Below are 21,315 nucleotides of genomic sequence, written 5' to 3' on the forward strand. Positions count from 1 at the left end.
TACTGCACAGGACCGAAAGAAGCTGCAGAGGGTTGTAAATTTAGTCAGCTCCATCTTGGGTACTAGGCTATTAAGTACCCAGGACATCTTTAGGGAGCGGTGTTTCAGAAAGACAGCATCCATTATTAAGGACCTCCAGCACCCAGGGCATGCCCTTTTCTCACTGTTACCATCAGGTAGGAGGTACAGAGGCCTGAAGGCACACACTCAGCAAGTCAGGAACAGCTTCTTCCCCTCTGCTATCCGATTCCTAAATGGACATTGAATCTTTGGATACTACCTCACTTTTAAAAAAATATACAGTATTTCTGTTTTTGCATGTTTTTTAAAATCTATTCAATATATGTAATAGATTTACTTGTTTATTTATTATTATTTTTATCTTAGTTATTTTTCTCTGCTAGATTATGTGTTGCATTGAACTGCTGCTGCTAAATTAACAAATTTCACATCACATGCCAGTGATAATAAACCTGATTCTGATTCTACCAACAAGCATCAGTTCCAATCCATTCTCCAGTGATATCTTAACATGAGGACTAACTTCAGCCTTTCTTAACAACCTAGAGGCATCAACAGTAAATTTCATTTTCTAAAGCTAATAATTTCCAAAATATGTAATTATCTTTATAAGCTTCATTTTCACGATTCAGTTGAAGGACAGTATTATATACATTTCATTCTGATCGTCCTCTTCCCATGTAAATAAACTTCAGTATATCTTTTCAGCAGTAAAATGCAAGCAGCACAAGACATTTTTTGCAACTCATATTTGTTCAAAAACTGGTGGTGTGAAGACAAAACTCTAATTATAAAGAGGAAAGCTATATATTACATTTATTGTACATATATTCAGAATACAAAATTTCAGGTTTTATACAATGTTAGAAATTTTGCCACTGTACATTCTTAACAGATAGAAAAATCATAAGGTAGATCAAGGTACATATTTATCAATGTGCTTTATTATACCATACATAAAGTATGGACCAGCAAAGCAACAGCTTAAAAATTAAGCTTCTTAACAAATATTCTTGGCTGAAGAAAAGTTTTGATTTTTTTAAAATTTGAAGTGGGATAGTTAATTTACTAAGGATTTTGTTGATCATAATTTGAGCAAGCTTTTTTTGGCAGATATGATAATCTCCATAACATAAGAAACCTAATTGGGGTCTTGAAAGGTAATGCTGTCAGTAAACCTCAAAGTGGTGAATTAATAGTTTTCTGGCATCATAATTAATAGTATAATACATATGGTTGTTAACTGACATAGTATATAGCACTGCAGTCACAAAAACCTGTTAGGACTTACCTAAATCACTGTAGATTAATTATATTAGAATCATTTGCTGTATTCACAGATCAGTTTATAAACCATTCTGATCAATCATATTAGAACAATAAGTACAGCTGATCAAAAATACAGAGGGTAGCTCAGAACATTTTTACTTCTTAGAATAATTAAAAGTTGCAGAGCTTTTCCAAAGAAGAAAGCTGCATATTGTCATCCAACCATTACGTTTACTTTGCAAAATTCTAATTTTCCTCCAAAACTGGTCACATGAAAATATAAGTTATAGGATGCCCTGTTTTAGATGGAATTAATGAACCATGAACTGAATAAGCCAATTAAGACTTAATTTAATTTTGTTCTGCATATTTTAAATCCAATTAATTGTGAATTTGCATCTGTTGCAGTAGAAAAAGAAAACTTTTTTTTAAATGAAGCAAGACACTAACTGGAGAAACCTCCATGAAGTAACAAAATAGTTCTTATATCAATACAAAACAAAATTGTTGTTTTCCAACATTCATGCAAGTGCCTGATGTGAAGTCTGAAAAATGCATTACCCAATGAAGGCCATTACGGTTTAAGTAATTAGTAAAACATAAATTTCTTCTACATTCATTTTTAAATATTTGAAATTGCAAAAATTGCATTTCCTGTCCTATCATTCTTTCCTACACAGCAGAATGAAACCCCCTGATCAATTCAAACACTGATATATCATGTACAAGGACTTTAGCAATGAGTAAACAAATTGTGGAGTTTTTTCCAGATACTGAAGTCGCAGCATTCAGTTTCACTCTACGACTGTCACTTTGTGCCCATTCTGAGCAGTGTCTCTAAACTCTGTTAAATCTTCAACTGTCTCTGTAAAAGAGGTTGCTGTTGCATCTGAATGGTTTGTCTTCCAGTGAGTTTTGCTAACTCTTGTTTCAGGTACACCAGCTTCCAAATCTGGCGTTACAGTCATACCATCCTTGAGGCCGAGAATCTCAGCAACAGCCTGTGGCAAGTCCTGTACAATAACAAAAAAAAATTGAATAAAAATGTCGTAAGGAAGTTTTAATTTGAATTTATTTCTGTTTTGTATATAATATGCTTATGGTAATAATGATTCAAAAGTTTAGTATAATATTGATAACAATGATAGTACAGAGGAAATTGAAATATGGTAATGTAAGGTTGCTATGGTAAACCTTTTGTCACAGAAATTTCTGCAAATTCCCTGCATGAACTGATAAGGTCGCATGACAACAGATAACCAACGGTTTGCCAATGTAATGGATTTTTGATTAAAAACATTTTCAATGATGAAATTTATCAGTAGATCATTAATAATTTCCAGTAGGTTACATTTATTTTCAAACTTCATTACACCCTGTAACTCTGCAGTAAAAATGATGTATTTTAATAAAAAGACAGTAAATACATATCAGAGAAAGAACAGGACAAGACAGGACAGGGCAGGAAAACGGCCTTCGACAAACGATGTTGTGACAAACTAATCAAACACCGAACAAAACTAAAGCAACGCACACAAAATGCTGGAGGAACTCAGCAGGCCAGGCAGCACCTATGGAAAAGATGAAGGGTCTTAGCCCGAAACGTCAACTGTTTATTCAAGTTTGCCCAAAACTCTCCAATTCAGGTAACATTGGGGTAAACCTCTTCTGAACCCACACCAAAGCCTCTATATTCTTCCTATGCGTCACCTGGACCAGGTGAACTATACCCCCAGAGTTCTGAAAGAGGTAGCTAAAGAGGAAGTGCAGGCACTAGTAGTGATCACTCAATTCTGGAATGGTTCTGGAGGATTGCACAACTGTTAATGTCACTACACTCTTTAAGAAGGGAGGGAGACAATTATAGATCAGGCAACTCACACAAATGCTGCAGGAACTCAGCAGGCTAAGCAACATCAATGGAAAAGAGTACAGTCAACATTTTGGGCCGAGACACTTCGGCAGGACTGGAGAAAAAAAGCTGAGGAGTATATTTAAAAGGTGGGGGTGGGGGTGAGAACAGAGAAACACAACTTGATAGCTGAATCCTGAAGGGGGAGGGATGAAGTAAAGAGCTGGCCGGTTGATTGGTGAAAGAGATACAGGGCTAGAGAAGGGGGAGTCTGATAGAAGAGGACAGAAGGCTGTGGAAGAAGGGGAGAGGAGTACCAGAGGGAGGCAATGAGCAGGTTAGGAAATACAGTGAATGAGGGAAAAGGAGATAGAAAATGAAGTGGGGGCATTACCAGAAGTTTGAGAAGTCAATGTTCATGCCATCAGTTTGGAAGCTACCCAGACTGAATATAAGGTGTTTTCCTCCAACCTGAGTGTGGCCTCATCATGACTGGAGGAGGCCATAGATTGACATATCGAATAAGAATAGGAAGCGGAATTAAAACAGGTGGCCACTGGGAGATCCTGCTTTTTCTGGCAGACAGAGTGTACGTCTTCCAACCTACGTCGGGTCTCAAGAGGACACACTGGGAGCACCGGACATAGTATACAACCCCAATAGAGTCACAGGTAAAGAGTCACCTCACCTGGAAGGGCTGTTTGGGGCCCTGAATGGTAGCGAGGGAAGTGGTGTAGGGACAGGTGTAGCAGTTGTTCCACTTGCAAGGATAAGTGCCCAAAGGGAGATCAGTGGGGAGGAACAAATGGACAAATGAGTCACATAGGTAGTGATCCCTACAGAAAGCAGAAAGGGAGGGAAGGGAAAGACTAACAGTGGTGGAAATTGCAGAAAAGTATCAGCTGGACACGGAGGCTGGTGGGGTGGTAGGTGAATACAAGAGGAACCTTATCCCTGGTAGGGTGGCGGGAGGATGGGATGAGAGCAGACGTGCATGAAATGGAAGAGGTTTGGTTGAGAACCCCCTTCAGGATTCACCTATCACCTTGTGTTTCTCTCTCCCCTCCCCCCACCTTTTAAATCTACTCCTCAGCTTTTTTTCTCTAGTCCTGCCGAAGGACCTCGGCCTGAAATGTTAACTGTACTGTTTTCCATAGAGGCTGCCTAACCTGCTAAGTTGCTCCTACATTTTGTGTATGTTGCTTGGATTTCCAGCACTTGCAGATTTTCTCTTGTTTGAGACTGTAACTATAGGCCAGCTCGCCTGACCTTAGTGGTTGGCAAGATGTTGGAGTGTTAATGCCATTGCCCTAGCACACCACCACATAGAAGTCTGTAGTAGCGACAATAGAGTGGTAGAACTTATGAAGGAAAGGCCTGCATACTCAGTCTTCTCATGAAGTAGAGGCGAATTATCTGTGGAATTTGTTGCTACGAGTGGCTGTGGAAGCCAAGTCATTGGGTGTATTTAAGGCAGAGATAGATAGGTTCTTAATTAGCCGGGGCATCAAAGGGTATGGGTGAAAGCAGGGGGAGAGGGGATGACTGGAAGAATTGGATCAGCCCATGATTGAATGGTGGAGCAGTCTCGAAGGGCCAAATGGCCTACTTCTGCTCCTATATCTTATGGTCTTATGGACTCTGGCCCTTTTTCTACACAGCCTCTCTGTTGGTGCTTCACTCAAGGCTGTCATCCAGGTGCACACCCAGGTACTTGTAGGCTTACCACATTCATGTCCACACCATCAAAAGTAACAGGGAGCAGTGCAGGCTTAATCTCCATCAGCATCTCCTATGTCTTACTAATGTTGAGCCGCAGCACCATTTAACAAAGTCCTTCACCACGGCCCTGTATTCATCCTCCCTTTATTCACCCTATTGCTGAGTCATCAGAGAATTTTTGCAGATGACATAACTCAGTGTTGTATCTAAAGTTCGAGGAATAGAGACGAGGAGGAATTTCTTTAGCCAAATTCTTTAGGCGAATCTGTGGAATTCACTGCCACAGACAACTGTGAAGGCCAAGTCATTAAGCATATTTAAAGCAGAGATTGATAGATCAGGGTGTCAAAGATTATGAGAGACAGCAGGAGAATGGGACTGAGAGGGAAAATAAATCAGCCATGATTGAAAGGTGGAGCAGACTCAATGGTTGGATGACTTCATTCTGCTCCTATATCTCAAGGTGTTATGATGGGCCAACTAGAATTGAATGCAATTCTCTAGACATGGCCTAACGCGAGTTTTATAATTCTGCAACATAATTTCCTGACTTGAACTCAGTGCTTCGACTGATAAAGGCAAGCATGTCATACAAATCATTTACTACCCTGTTATGATGTGCAGTCACTTAGAGGGGGCTGTGAACTTGCACCCAAGATCCTTCTGTGTATAAGGACCCTCCTATTAACAGTGTGCTGTCCCTTGACACTTGATCTCCCAAAGTGCAACACCTCACACTTGGCTGAATTAAACTCCATCTCCCAGGTATATATAGTCATTATTGGATAGTCAAGAATAGTCTCAGAGTTTTCTCACTTCTCAAGTATATTCATAACAGCAGTCTGGTTAAATATTGCCAAATATACTACTAACCTTGCAATTTTTCATTTGGTAATAAATTGCCTCTGCTTTACAAAGCACGTCGTCTATATCCAATTTCAAGGACAGTTCATTGATGTGCTGAAGATTGCAAAAATAAGAAGCCTTTAGTGCAGTCTGGTAGGTACAGGGGAGACAAGTTTATGCTTACAGAGCTAGTAATCCAGGGGCACGGACCAACAGTCCAAAGATGTGAATTCAAACACCATCATGAAAGCTGTTCAACTTAAATCAAAGATAAATATATGGATTTTAAAAATTTGTCATTAGTAATTTCAACTACAAGTTATGGGGAGAAGGCAGGAGGCTGGTGTTGAAAGGGATAATAATCAGACTTCTTGGAACGGCAGAGCAGTCACGACAGGCAGAATGGTCTAATTCTGCTACTATCGGTCTTATGGTTACACTCCAGACTGTTTTATAGTTTTCTAAAGTATGTTTTACCGATGTCCTTCAGGGGAGGAAATCTTCCATCCTTAATTGGACTGGACCTTATGTGTTTCCAAACCCAAAATATGGTTGATCCTTTAATACTTGCTGAAATGACCTAACAAGCCACTTAGTTCAAAGGCAATTGGGAAGGGGCAGTAAATAATTGAGCTTGGTCGTGGTACCAGATCCCTAAGATATCAGCAAAAAATTATGCAAAAATAAAATTATTTCAATACCACATAAAGATTAAGCTTATAAATTAATTTTTACAGTACAGTGCAAATGTCTTAGGCACATGTATATAGCTAAGGCACCTAAGACATTTGCACAATACTGTATTTGTTAACATGGAGCATCGCGGGAGGGGTGTGTGACAGGTGGTAGAGCAGTGCCAGGGTACGCAAGGGTACAGATACACCCAGTCCTGAAACACCAGGCAGGGTCACTTGATTCCAAACAATTGGTTTATTGATCATTACAGAATGTCTCTCTGGCGCTTTCCGCTCCTTCCCTTTTTCCCCAATCATGATCCTCCTCCCCTGCCCCCTTCCTACTCTCAGTTCACAATAGAGACACACATCAGAAATAGCTTTATCATCACTCACATATGTTATGAAATTTGTTTGTTTTTTTTGTGGCAGCAGTACAGTGCAATACAGAAAATTACTACAGTACTATGCAAAAGACTTAGGTGCCCTAGCTATATATTTGTGCTTCAGACTTTTGCATAGTACTGTATATGCTGGTCTGAAATATATGGATAATATGTGGCTCTAATTCTCATTGTAACAGTTCACGAATAAATCCATACCTTTAAAATTTCATTAAAGCCATAATGGTTTTCCATAATCTTCTGTTTCTCAGTGTCTAGTATGGCACAGCATATCAGAAGATGAAAATTCTGGCAAGGCAACCCAGTCCACATAACCTATAAAATACAAAGATTTTTGTCTACTATTATTGGAATTTAAATACATCCATTTAAATGATATAATGTTAGGATTGTGACCATTACAGAAACAAATTAGGAAGCTATGAATAACCATGAAACCATAATTTCTGGAATTTGCATTTCCAAGAAATAACTTCCAAATCTCTGATCCATTTTATGGGTTTTGCTTTTGATCATGGTTGATGCTTATTGGCAAGTTCTCAGGTATAGCTCAACATCTGATTTAAAATACTGGAAATAAATTTCACTCAACACTCGAAGAGACTTATGTCCATGTAAACTAAAAGAAACAACTGCTTGAATGAATAACAAATGATCAAAAGTTCAGAACAACAGTAAAACTTTGTGCCCTTTGATTTTTACCACAAAAGTTTGCTTTTCCTTACTGAAGTAAGTTCTATTGCACCCCAGTGTTCAGGCTTTTGATAAAATTCTACAAAGAGTTTATAGATTAGGATCAATGAGCTTTTTTTTTACTAAAAGGGTTGAAAAGTGCCACAAGTTGAAGTGGAAAATGTTTTTAGTTACGGGCAGAAGAGTGCTTGTTGATAGTGTAGTGGCACGGTCCCAGGTTTGAATCCAGCTGGCTCCCTGCTTGCCTTCCTTAAGTACTGGGTTGAGCATCGAGCTAACAACTCTGCCTTGTAAAACAGGCAACCGCTAAAGAAACGGCAAGGTTGCCGCCTGATGTGCCAATAGGGAGGAACTTTACTTCACTTCAATTTCAGGAGAATTCAGGCATATGATTAGATTCATGGTCAGATTCAAACAAAATACGTTTGCAGTACAAAAAGAAAACATTTTCATAAATGGTAAACCAATAATATATAGATTATAAAATAACACTAATCTCATGTTCTTTGTCTTATATAAATCCAGTACAAAACATGCTTTGGAATGAGCTCCCTGGCTTTTATACTACAGCATACAGCATTCAGCATTCTGTAATGGACCACACAAAGCAGCTGAAAAATCAACAGATTACTGGATGTTTTGTTCCTTCAAAGTGCAGTTAGCTCAGAATAATTCTTCGACTTTCCTTCAAAGATAAATTATAAATCAAGGTGCATTCATACATACAACATACAAGAAATGATTCTAACCTCCCAAAGTCTAAGAGCATCTTGAAAGCTGAATTCCCTTTTGAACCGAATCAGAAGCCACCTGAAGCAGAAGTAGAGATATCCAGATTCTTGAGATTCTAGGAAAACAACTTACTTGTTAAAAAATCCTCTTAGCTAGTTGAAAGGGTCTATCTAAAATCTTCATGCTGTTGCACAAAAATATCTTGCCCTTATTTTTTTTTATCAAATACCAAAGTTTCAATAATCTTAACTAAGCAAAAACAAAATCTTTGTGTACAGACTTCCATGTTCTCCTGATGCCCCAAGAGCTTCTTATGAAGTGTAGTCAGTGCTGTTATGCATGGAAATAGTCAACTATTGTGTGCAAAGAGCGTGGCTAACAGGATTGATCTTCAGAAGAGTTAGCACAATCTCGATGGATCAATTGGCTTTCTTATTGTGCTGCTCTTGGATTCCATGAAATCTTTACATCCTCACAAATAAAATTACCTGCAGGCTCATAGAGGTAAAATGGGATAACCAAACAAAGTAGCTACATTAATAACATTAATCCTTTTAAAAAGTACACTTTTCATTCATGGGAATGTTTTTGAAGTAAAAATGTATTTGTTACAAGGTTACCGCCATCCCAAAGTCTCAGTTTTATGAAGAAAGTAGAAACATAATATGCGACTATTTTATTGAAGTTTCATGTACCAGTTTTGGTCACTAATTGAATCAGAAACAGATTTAAAATCACCAGCATATGTTGCAAAATTTGTTAACTTTGCAGCAGCAGCATAACGCAATACATGATAATACAGAGAAAATATACTGTGATTATGGTAAATTAATATTTTTTTCAATAATTAAATTAAATAAGTAGTGCAAAAAAAATTAAAAAGTAGTGAGGTAATGTTCATCAGTTCAATGTTCATTCAGAAATCGGATGTCAGAGGGGAAGAAGCTGTTCCTGAATCACTGAGTGTGTGCCTTCAGGCTTCAGGCTATCTCTTTCCTGATGGTAGCAATAAAAATAAGGCATGACCCGAGTGATGGGGATCCTTAATGATGGATGCTGCCTTTTTGAGACATTGCTCGTCGAAGATGCTCTGGATACTACGGAGGCTAGTGCCCATGACGTCTGCAGCTTACTCCGATCCTGTGATGTAGCCAGTTAGAATGCTCTCCATGGTACATCTTTAAAAGTTTTCAAGTGTTTTTGGAGTTGTACCAAATCTTCTCATGCTCCTAATGAAATATAGCTGCTGTCGTGCCTTCTTTGTAGCTGCATCAATATGTTGGGTCCAGCTTAGATCCTTAGAGATACTGACACCCAGGAATTATTCTTTCCACTTTAATCCCTTTATGAGCACTAGTGTGTGTTCCTTCATCTTACCCTTTCTGAAGTCCACAATCAGTTCTTTGGTCTTACTGATGTTGAGTGCAAGGTTGTTGCTACAACACCACTCAACTAGCTGATATATCTCACTCCTCTACAGCCTCTCATCACCATCTGAATTTCTGCCAACAATGGTTATATATGGTCCAAGTATAAAGACAGCTTATCTTAGAGAGTATTTTTAACATAGGTTTAAGTTTAGCTCCTTTAGACAGAAACTTTAAAATAAAACATACTTACCAAGATAATTCCAGAACCCAAGATCAAGCAATTTAAGTAATGTACTCAGCTGAGATAATTCTGTTTTCATGCCTTGCATTTGCTCTTCAAAGTTACAATGCTACAAAAAAATCAAATAGAAACAATTTATTTGCTATGATTCAGTAAACATTAACATTACATTTTCAAATAACTGTGAATAAAAAATATCGGATTCATAAAGAGTCTCGGCCCGAAACGTCGACAGCGCTTCTCCCTATAGATTCTGCCTGGCCTGCTGCGTTCCACAAGCATTTTGTGTGTGTTGCTAGAATTTCCAGCATCTGCAGATTTCCTCGTGTTTGCCTAAAAATTCTTATATTATATTTTATTACACATTTTAAAAGAGGCTAATGACAATTGGGTAACATGCAAAATTTTCAGAAACCTTCTACACAAAGCCATGTCTGTATGCTGTGGGAAAGAATTCAGTCAAAAACCCAATTCCTATACCACTGTGAAAAAGCCTTTCTGCACATTTTCTGTGCATGATCAGTTTTATTGCAAATCCTTACATTTCAGGCCTCACTAGTGTAATTCTGGGCAGGTACTGAGATAATGGTCTTGCATCATTCACATTTTGAGGCAAAGATATTTCCAGAATTGGTCATCTATACCACATCCCTGATGAGTTTGCACATTAAGAATAAGGGGTAGGCCATTTAGAACAGAGATGCAGAAAAACTTTTTCACCCAGAGAGTGGTGGATATGTGGAATGCTCTGGCCCAGAAAGCAGTGGAGGCCAAGTCTCTGGATGTAGAGTTAGATAGAGCTCTTATAGATAGCGGGGTCAAGGGATATGGGGAGAGGGCAGGAACGGGGTACTGATTGTGTATGATCAGCCATGATCACAGTGAATGGCGGTGCTGGCTAGAAGGACCAAATGGCCTACTCCTGCACCTACTGTCTATTGTATACATGCACTGTGTTTCTTTCATTTATGAACTAAATTGTGTATTCATAGTCACCTGGTGAGTAACCATCAATTTAAAAAGACAGGCCTTGTATCTCTAAGACATTTTTTTTTAAAGCATTCACTTCTCAAGAACTTGAAATGCACATCGTCCAGGTGTAGATAGATGGGACTAGGCAGCAAAATAGCTCGGCACAGATTAGGTAGGCTGAAGGTCCCATTCTGTGCTGTAGTGTTTTGTGACACTAACTCTTACCATTTGTTCTATGAAGGCAACAAAGCACCAAAAGGCATCCACTTCATTTTCCATCACATATAAGATGGGGGAAAGCAGATCACTCATTCCTTGGACATAGCCTAAAAATTACAATGTTCCCAGTTTAGCATTATTCAAGCTGCATTCTCTGATTAACAAATCCAAAAACTACTGAATTATTTCAAGATATGTGAATTAATAAGTGTGCATTTATCTCCACAGCTTGATATTTCATTTAATCATGAAGCCTCTGTATCTGTAGATTTATCATTTAAAAGAAATTACAACCACTAAATACTCTGCTAGAAAAATGTTATTCTACATGAATATTTATTTGTGAAGCTAAAAACTTTAAATGATTTGTTTAAAAAACATAAAAATGCCTGGGTAAATGCAACTGTGCATAGTTTTCACAGAACATAATACTTACCAAGATCAAAATCATACATGCAGTAGGTCATTAAGATATCATGCAGTAGAATCAATCCAGGATTTTCTTGTCCTTCATAAAAAGGATTTGTTCTATCTGTTCTGTTGACATCTTTTTCTAAATTATTTTTAAAGGAAAAAATACAGTTAAATTTTCCCCACTACTTCCTGACATTAAAGTAGAATAAAAATGTTTATTTCCAAATAAAGCACTTCCATATCTAGGCAAGCTTTAAATAATATCTACAGATTATTTTCTGCATTTCTCCTGTTTTTTAGCGAAGTACTTTATCCTTTTGCAAGATGAAATACCTTAATCAACAATGAAAAATGACACGCTTTTTAAACCAAAGCACTGAACCAAGGTTCTTATCAGGAATTTATGCACTGACATTTCAGCAAAATCCAAATAAAACAACATCAAGGAACAAAACCAATAAAAATGTTAAATCAGCTTAGCAAGACAGTTTAAGAAGCATAATCATTACAACAGTTAAAAATGATTCAGTAAGAGAAAGGTAAAAATGCTAAATCTTGGCTATGAGAATTAATGCAAATGGTATGATTAAGACCATGGACAATCTAGAATTTGATTGGTTAAAAGGAAACTTAATAATGATTAAGAAAAATATAAACAGTCACAGAAAGAAAGTTTTTTTAAGGGAAAAAGTCAGGAATGGACAAATTATCAAAACCAATACTTCTTCAAACAATTTTTTTTTGAAGACTGCATTTTTGTAGAACCGTATGTCGCCTAGCTAAGATGGAAAAAATGGCATCCGTTGCTGCTGAAAAGGAAACATTCAGAAACACACCAGATTAATAGCAGACAAGTCCAAGAACATCTCTGGATGTCAGTGCCAACAGTTTAGAATCATATCTTGACTTCAATGCAATTACTAAGGTTATGAAGCTGAGTGTAATTGAAATTTTGAATTACAGAAAAATTTTCACAGAATAAAAGTGTTGTGCATCAGAATTATTGCCTTGCTATTCTCAGCACCAGCTAGAGATTTCCCTCCCTCCGTTGTATTTCTTACTTCAGTAGTTTGGACATCACTGCTGGTTCAGACAGGAAATTAAATGGAGTGTGACGAGAATTACCATCAGCAAAATTAATGTTTGTTTTAACGGCATCTGTAAGGTCAGTGAAGAATAAGACAAAGCACAGAGGCAATGGAAAGTTAAGACTACTGAAATAAATGTTTTGAAGATCATTTCACCAGTGTTAAAAGTCTGGTAAGGAAAGCTATAAGTTAAATTGCTAAAGTGCATGGAGTTGGGTTTTGTCAAATACTGATTGTGTAGCTTAAAGAATAAAAGTGGAGAGTGCACTGCAGCTTTTTTCACAGAAACTGTGATCTATGAAATTTGTAGTACAACTAAACAACAAAACTTCATATCCTTACGTAGCTAATTGGACAGTTATGCACGTTGTTAGTGAACTGGAGATCAACTTAAAATCCAGATTAAACTGATGAATAATTGTGAACTAAAATTATTTAAGGACTTAACTCAGTTCCTCTGGACATATTGCCAGAAAATTAACTATGCAGTTAATCAGATATCAAAGAAATAATACATTTTGAAAATGAATATATATTGCCACGAGAAAAAGAAAACTGCGGTTTGGATGTACAGCTGGAATACAGGACAGGAAGTAGAATTTTGAAGTTTGTATATATTGTGACATGATTGATGCAAGAAATTGGTACCAAATTTTCTAAACACTTTGTAATTCTTATATTGATCTGTGTAAATGTTGTCACAGAACTAACATCAATTCAATGTGAATGGTTCTCCAAAATTTTTAAGATTTTGATAATAGGTCAAATCTACCTATAAGGCTTCTGTAGTCTTTCAATCTTGAATTCCTTTTTTCTTGTTCTTCGCTGACTGACTTCCACTGTAACTTCATCCTGAAGTACTCATCTCTATACACAAGTGAGAAACACAATAATAGCCAAAATGTGCCGATAGTTGCCTTTGTCATGTCAGCCAGACATGTTCAGTCAGCTTTGCAAAATTAATAAATTCTTTATTAAAATGTATTTTAATGCTCAGTTAAGTTTAGTAGACAATTCTAACGTACTTCAGAAAACACAATGTCTATAAATATAAACTGAAATTTCTCTGCACGAACTAGAAAACTTCCTTCTTGTGCTCAAAGTGAAGATACTTACATTTTCCTTTTGGTTAGCTGTCTTCTACCTTCTTTTGTACTATCCCATGGAAAATAATTCAGAAGAAACTTCCATGCCACTTTTCTAACTGAATGACAAAGTCCCTGAAAAAGAAACATATTATAAAAGGGGGGAAAATCCCATGCAAATAAAGAAATGAATTATTTTGATGAACTAATGTTAATATCCCTTTCTGAAATCATGTTATTCTTCTTGTTTGCTTTCTTTGAATACACAGAATAAAGATTAAAAATAAAATGATTTGTATTCATACTCCTTAGGCATACTTAACCTCAGTTTTGAAAACTACCTTAATATAGGATTTCTATTAAAACTTTACTTTGAAGTTTATCAGAATGTCAAATTATTTATTACATTTCTAGTTTACTTGTAACATAAACAGCAGAAAAAGGGCAGTTCTTTTATTTTATTGCACTACAGCATGTGCTAATTAAACACGGACTTGACTGTAGAAATATATGTACAAGTTAGAGATTAATTTATTTTCAGTTTTCCAGTTTTCTTCACTGTTATTCGTCTAAACAGGTATGAGAAAGAGCTTGAGATACAAGCTAAAAGCCCTAACTAATTAAGTGAATTTTCAATCATAGAAATTGTCTGAGATTTCAGATTAATGGATATTGAGAATTGTAGCTTGATTCCATAATGAAGTTCAGGAAGTCCAAGACAATAACAAAAGGCTACAAATAAAAAGTAAAGTAGACTGCCAGACCCATTTTGCACCTGCAAATGAATAGGTAGTCTTTGTCATTTTCTTGCATGTTACAAACTTTTGTTTTTCATTGTAATAGACTTAAGACAAAAGTTTAAGATTATTAAAAAAACAGAACTGTTTGATAATTTTTATTAGTAGGTTTTATCACTAATTAAATATTGAAGTTTTTCACTTTCCCTTTATCATTCAGTATTTGGAAAAGACAGACAGACAGAAAAACATACTTTATTGATCCCGAGGGAAATTGGGTTTCGTTACAGCCACATCAACCAAGAATAGTGAAGAAATATAGCAATATAAAACCATAAATAATTAAATAATAATAAGTTAATCATGCCAAGTGGAAATAAGTCCAGGACCAGCCTATTGGCACAGGGTGTCTGGCACTCCGAGGGAGGAGTTGTAAAGTTTGATGGCCACAGGTAGGAATGACTTCCTATGACGCTCAGTGTTGCATCTCAGTGGAATGAGTCTCTGGCTGAATGTACTCCTGTGCCTAACCAGTACATTATGGAGTGGATGGGAGTCATTGTCCAAGATTGCATGCAACTTGGACATCATCCTCTTTTCAGACACCACCGTCAGAGAGTCCAGTTCCACACCCACAACATCACTGGCCTTATGAATGGAAAACTGACTCTTCTGCCATTGCATTTTTTAATCTGTTCAACTGGACATAAAACTACAGAAGTCTACAGAACTACAATGAAATTTGAATTTGTTGGTTAAATGCCGGTGGAACGCAGCAGGCCAGGCAGCATCTATAGGGAGAAGCGCTGTTGACGTTTCGGGCCAAGACCCTCCCCACCTAAATCAATACCATAATTTATGCATTCAAAAGACTAATCCTCACTTTAATCTGTGTGTTTAACCTCACAGGAGCTAAATATTACTTACCAAAGGCACGTACAAACATGTGGAAATTAGATTTCCTAAAACTCTATTTTTTGTTCTAATTTCTTGTAAATAAAAAGTGTATAATTTTTCTTCTGAATGCTGCTTATATAATGTTACGTGCCCACGATGCTGATGCAACAAAGTTTTTTATTACACCTGTGCACACTTGCACATTTGACAATAAATGACAGTGGCTTTAAATACCAGCTTTCTAATTAATTATTAAATTATATATTTTGTTACTTCACTTTTGAAGTGCAATGGTTTACTAGCAAATAATTCCAATATCCACAAAAGTAATCTGAGCACAAACCTACTTCTGGAGTCATGAGACCATAACCTCATTATTCATGAAGTCTTCATTTGTAAGGCAACATGATTGAGCCTGTATGGGAAAACTGCAGCCAGTACTAGAACACTGGCTATACAGATTAAAGTGGCATGTTATCAGTCAACGTTATTCACTAGAGTTGATACTGATTCGTGTCTGATCATAATAATATGTAAAACTGTGGGTTTTGTAAATCCTTCTCTTTCAGAAAACTTTATTATCTAATGATGGATGCCTCAAAAAGGTGACATCCATCATTAAAGTCCCCCAACACTCAGGACATGCCCTGTTCTTATTGCTACCATCAGGAAGGAGGTACCGGGACCTGAAGGCACATACTCGATCAGGAACAGCTTCTTCCTCTCTGACATCCGACTTCTGAATGGACATTGAAGCCATGAACACTATCTCATTACTTTTTTTATTTTTACTCTACTTATTTAACTATCTCACACACACACACACACACACGTTCACGTTTTTTTTACTCTATTATGTACTGCATTGTACAGGTTCCCCCCGCTATTCGAAGGTATGGTGTCCCTATGAAACCGTTTGTAAGCCGAAATGTCGTAAAGCGAAGAAGCAATTACCATTAATTTACATGGGAAAAATTTTTGAGCGTTCCCAGAACCAAAAAATAACCTACCATTCATACCAAATAACACATAAAACCTAAAATAACACTAACATATAGTAAAAGCAGGAATGATATGATAAATATACAGCCTATATAAAGTAGAAATATTGCATGTACAGTGTAGTTTCACTTATCAAAATTGGGAAGACAGCGAGCCAAAATCGATATGGAGAAAAAAAAATCGGCATGTACATGCCTACGCACGTACACGCATACGTACATACATGTGTACACATGTACACGCATGCGCACACAACTGCCCGCACAACGCTTCACGTTGTGTAGTTGGTAGTCTTTCTCAGGGTAAGCACACGTATAAAGCAGGCATCTTTTTTCCGTAAAAGCGAAAATCCTCTTTGGTTAGCAAAAACAGGTACTAATGTAGATCTTTCGTAGATCGTAAAGCAAACGTTCGATAAATGGGGGCTACCTGTACTGCTGCACAAAGACAACAAATTTCACAACATATGCCGGTGATATTAAACCTGATTCTGATTCAAATGTGCAAGCTGGTTGTGGTATAAATTTAATGGTTTTGAAATGTAGATGATTTATCAGTACAAAAGAAAAAGTAAATTTCATGACAGAATTTGAGAACAGTTAGGAAATACAAAATACCATAAGAAAACACTATATTTTCATTTCTAACATACTATTTTGTGTTATGTAGCAAAAATAAAACAACAGACCAATAAACTCAAGAGTGAGAAAAAGTTAAGTTACCCCTTTGAATATTATTTCTTTTAGCTTGTCTGGATCCAGGATTTTTTCATCAGTATCCATGTTCTGAGACCACACATCAGCAGAAACTGGTTCTCCTCTTTGAATTTCAGGCCTTGTTCCGAGGTCAATCTGAAAAAAGGTGACATTAGCATGGATTATTTATACTTAATCTATTACATGATTCTCTTAAAAACAAGAGGAAAATTAAAATGCACATTAAAAACTGATCATTCTTAACTTACGCCTTTTAGCAGGTACTTCCGATACATAGCACAAAAACTTACACGTGTGATTACTTCAAATCCTGGTTCTTCTTGATGGTTAATTTCTAGACACGAAATAGAGTCGCTGAGATCCATTTCAGAAGCAGGTCTTTGTTGGGGTGTTACTTCAGAACCACGAAAAGCATCAAGAATGTAGTTTGTAACTTTGGAAAAGCCTCCAAGTGTTGTCATATATGGATCTTTCTTAAATTTCTGTAAAGTTAGCACCATCATAAATCACTATCATAAACATTTCAGCAAAGATGCATTATTTAATAGCTATTAGTACAGAACAATAAAGATGCTCTGCTGAATCTTGGACAACAAAAGATGAGGCTTTAGCAGTTCTGAAATAATGAGCTATGGGATCAAAACTACATATTCTCACTAGAAAAATAATTATTTACATAACTAAGGTTATATAAGGTTAAATTACATAATACTAAGATTATGTCTTTATTTCCACCTTTAATTAAGTTGGGGTCTCTTGTTTCTGGAAAATAAGAGTTACAAGATGGCCTGAAAGAGATCGTTAACAATATGTGAAGACTGGCATTGAAAAGAAGTTTCTACTCAAAACTAGGGGCTATTAAATATTTTTTCCCTTTGTGGTTCCCACCAGGTGCTTCAGTTCTTACTCTTAGAATATTGCAACACACTTCAACCCTGCTCAGGATCAACAAAAAGCTGCAGAATGTTGCAAACAGCCAGCTGCATCATGGGCACTAGCCTCTCTGGCTTCAAGGACATCTTCAAAAAGAGGTGCCTCAAAAAGGATGCCCATGACCTAGAACATACTCTCTTCTTATTATTACCATCAGAGAGTAAATACAGTAGCCTGAAGACACACACTCAATGTTTTAGAAACAGCTTCTTTCCCTCCTCCATCAGATATCTAAACAGACAATGAACGAACTAATGAAAACTACCTCACTACTTTTGCTTTTTTTAAACTACTTTTAAAATTTTTTAAAAATATATAAACTTAGTGTAATTTACAATACTTTTTTATGTATTGCACTCTCCCGCTGCTGCAAAACAATAAATATATGACATACGTCAGTGATATTGAACCTGCTCTTTAACTGAGGTAAAAGAGTTGTCAACAGTATGGGGGCATGGCATTAACAGTTTCCATATTTCTACTGAGAATTTGCCATTTTATCTTTTGAGTGAAATTTGTTGCGATTTTTATGCTGTTCCCATAAGTTAAGCATTTTTCACACTGTCATGTGAGAAAATGAGTATGCATACTGTTCATAATATTAAAAGTGATGGTCTGAACAAAATATTTAAAAATAATTGATCTTATACAGTCAAAGGATGAACGTGGCTGATGCCCAGAGGTTGTTCTTCTTTTCCGAGCTATCTTCATAGCCAGAGAATGCACAACTGGGGCGGGGGGGGGGGGGGGGGGATAATCACAGCATAAGGAATCAGCCATTTAGTATTGATATGAGGCCACAATCCCAGACACCTATGAATGATCAATTATTTAGTATATTGAAGGATGAGATTTTTAGGTTTATGGACATTAAAAAAATTCAGAGATTATGATGATCAGGCAGGATAATGGATGAGGTGCCATGATCACATCAAGTGGAAGATCTGCACATTAACCTACCCCTGCTTTCATTTCTGATATTCTTATGTTCCTGTAATTAATACAGAATAATTTACAAAAAAACCTGTAAATATTACTGTGACAAAGGTTTGCTTAATTTGTTTTAAAAAATGTGCTACTAAATCATGATTACATTTCATGCAAATTAACAAGTTGACAATATTTAATGTAATTTTATAATTTCTCACATTACAAACGTTTTTAATATGTTATCACATAATCCCTTTTTCTCACATACAATTGTTTCCAAGTTGTAAAGCTTTTGACAACTTTTTTTATTTATGTAACTACAGTGATGTCTAACTACTTATCGGTAAATCTGTTATGAAACTGCTCATTAGTCTTGATATCATCTATTACACAAAACAGTCTTTGAAAGGAGAGATGTCAACTGAGACAATTTTAATGAAACTGAAACTCAAATTACTCGATGTTCTTGCTTTCAGTTTCCTTTGGAAAGATTGTAAAGATGCATAGTAGGCCACAAGAAAGACGCAATAGCTAACACATATATCAAGAGCATCCTATTATTTTGCTCCAGATTACTTTAGAATACAATTTAATGCCAGGCAGTATGGACACACTTTTACATCCAAGATACACAAGGTAATTCTTCGTATATTTATACATCTTGAAAATGTCATATACTCACATGTACTAAACCAACTGTATTTTCTTCAAACAGGTTCTCAAAAGACTGAGAAAGTGCTTTGGTATTGTATACAACAAAGTATACTTGGTTATCTTGGGAAGATCTAAGAAAACAGATAGATCACAACCTTAAGATCTTTTGAGTTTAAGTGCAACTGCTGAGTTTATTTGCTTTCAGAGAACAGGCTACACATTAAATTACATAAAAACAAATTTTTAAAGCTTATGTTTAGTTTTCAGATTGAAATTATATTCTCAAACATTGTATTTCTATAATGCTATCTATTTTGTTTCAATAAAATCTTGCAATACCATTATTTTGCAAGGGCTGCTCTTGCTATTCCTTTGCATCCTAGGGCCCACTGGGTGCACGTGCTTTGGGCAGCTGGGCCTGTAACTGCAGCCAAAAGATCAGCAGTCTGTTAGAATAAAGATGGGACGCCTGGCCCATTGTGAAACCTGCAATATTTTCTAACAATTTATTTTTATCTGTCTCTAAAATTCTGAGGCAGTTCAACCATATTTATAGCTAACTAAAATTTTATAATATTAAGAGTCATAGAAAAGTAATAATAATTGTTAATAATAATAATAATAAATACTTTATTGATCCAGAGTGGGAAATCTTTCATTACATCAGCAACATTTAAAAATACACTATCCAAACTTCTTGTAAACATTGAAATTGAGCTTGCATGCACCACTTGTGCTGGCAGCTCATTCTATACCCTTACGACCCCATGGGTGAAGAAGTTTCCCCTCATGTTCCCCTTAAACATTTCACTTTTCACCCTTAGCCCATGACCTCTAGATGCAGACCCACCCAAACTCAGTAGAAAAAGCCTGCTTGCATTTACCCTATCTATACCCCTCATAATTTTGTTTACCTGTTTCAAATCTCTGCTCAATCTTTTACATTCCAAAGAATAAAGTCCTAACCTATTTAATCTCTCCTTATAACTCAGGGCTCCAGTCCCAGCAATATCCTTGTAAATTCCCTCTGTACTCTTTCAACATTATTTACATATTTTCTATAGGTAGGTGGCCAAAATTGCACACAGTACTCCACACAATTTATATTAAAGTAATACAAATCATTTTTTAAACTTCCTTTTTCGCTTGCCTCATTAAAAAACTTTGCACTGTAATACTTTATGAAATCAGCAGTAATTGAGCTGGTGTACAATCTGAAGATAATTCAGCAACTGTCAGTAGGGCCTGGACTTCCCAACCCACTAGCACATGAGCAGAAGTCTGTAACTTCCTTCAGTTTCAATGGGTGAACGTCAACAATTTTAATCAGAACAGCCAACAAAAGTTTCGGTAGATGAAAATAAAAGATGACAGATGAAATTTCATGTTTAAATGATTTGGCTTAGAAATACTTAAGAAATTAGGTTTGATGGGAATTGCTTATGAAAGGGGCCTTTCCATTGATATGGATTTTACAATTAGCGGTAAAGCAACCACACTGAAAGCTGCCCACAAAGATTCCTCTATTCTGATAATGTACATTTCCTCTTTCATGATACCGGTCACTGTCAGGCATCAGCAACATGAGTCTTCTGTTAACCAGCAACAACAAATTTAACAAGCATGCTTAAGAGCTAAAGGCACTTAAAACATAGGAAGCTAACTAGCAAGTAAATATCTCTCATTTTTAACTAACCTTCTTAACAATTAAAAATTCTGAAATATGTCAGAAGAGCATTCAGCCATTACAAATATAGCTTTCTTGGAACAGAGATTTGATAAGCAATAACAATGGCTAAAAATATCATTAAAAATTCAGTTACATCTCATATGACGAAGCTTCA

The 21,315-nt window shown here is 36.3% G+C and overlaps 1 protein-coding gene across 1 annotated transcript in view; it reads right to left on the reverse strand.

The window, feature by feature from the left end:
- Positions 1-822: 822 nt before the first annotated feature.
- tbc1d15 (TBC1 domain family, member 15) overlaps positions 823-21,315 on the reverse strand; it is a 57,169-nt gene continuing 36,676 nt past the window's right edge. The window contains exons 6-17 of the mRNA XM_073059655.1: positions 19,500-19,602; positions 17,245-17,436; positions 16,961-17,089; positions 13,634-13,737; positions 13,290-13,384; positions 11,452-11,568; positions 11,022-11,122; positions 9,834-9,933; positions 8,231-8,328; positions 6,987-7,103; positions 5,738-5,824; positions 823-2,303 (exon numbers count right to left, since the gene is read on the reverse strand). Of these exons, the coding sequence (XP_072915756.1) occupies positions 2,085-2,303; positions 5,738-5,824; positions 6,987-7,103; positions 8,231-8,328; positions 9,834-9,933; positions 11,022-11,122; positions 11,452-11,568; positions 13,290-13,384; positions 13,634-13,737; positions 16,961-17,089; positions 17,245-17,436; positions 19,500-19,602 (1,462 nt within the window). The 3' untranslated portion in view covers positions 823-2,084. The remainder of the gene's footprint in view (positions 2,304-5,737; positions 5,825-6,986; positions 7,104-8,230; positions 8,329-9,833; positions 9,934-11,021; positions 11,123-11,451; positions 11,569-13,289; positions 13,385-13,633; positions 13,738-16,960; positions 17,090-17,244; positions 17,437-19,499; positions 19,603-21,315) is intronic.

Source organism: Hemitrygon akajei, chromosome 10 (assembly GCF_048418815.1).
Source record: "Hemitrygon akajei chromosome 10, sHemAka1.3, whole genome shotgun sequence".
Classification (NCBI taxonomy): domain Eukaryota; kingdom Metazoa; phylum Chordata; class Chondrichthyes; order Myliobatiformes; family Dasyatidae; genus Hemitrygon; species Hemitrygon akajei.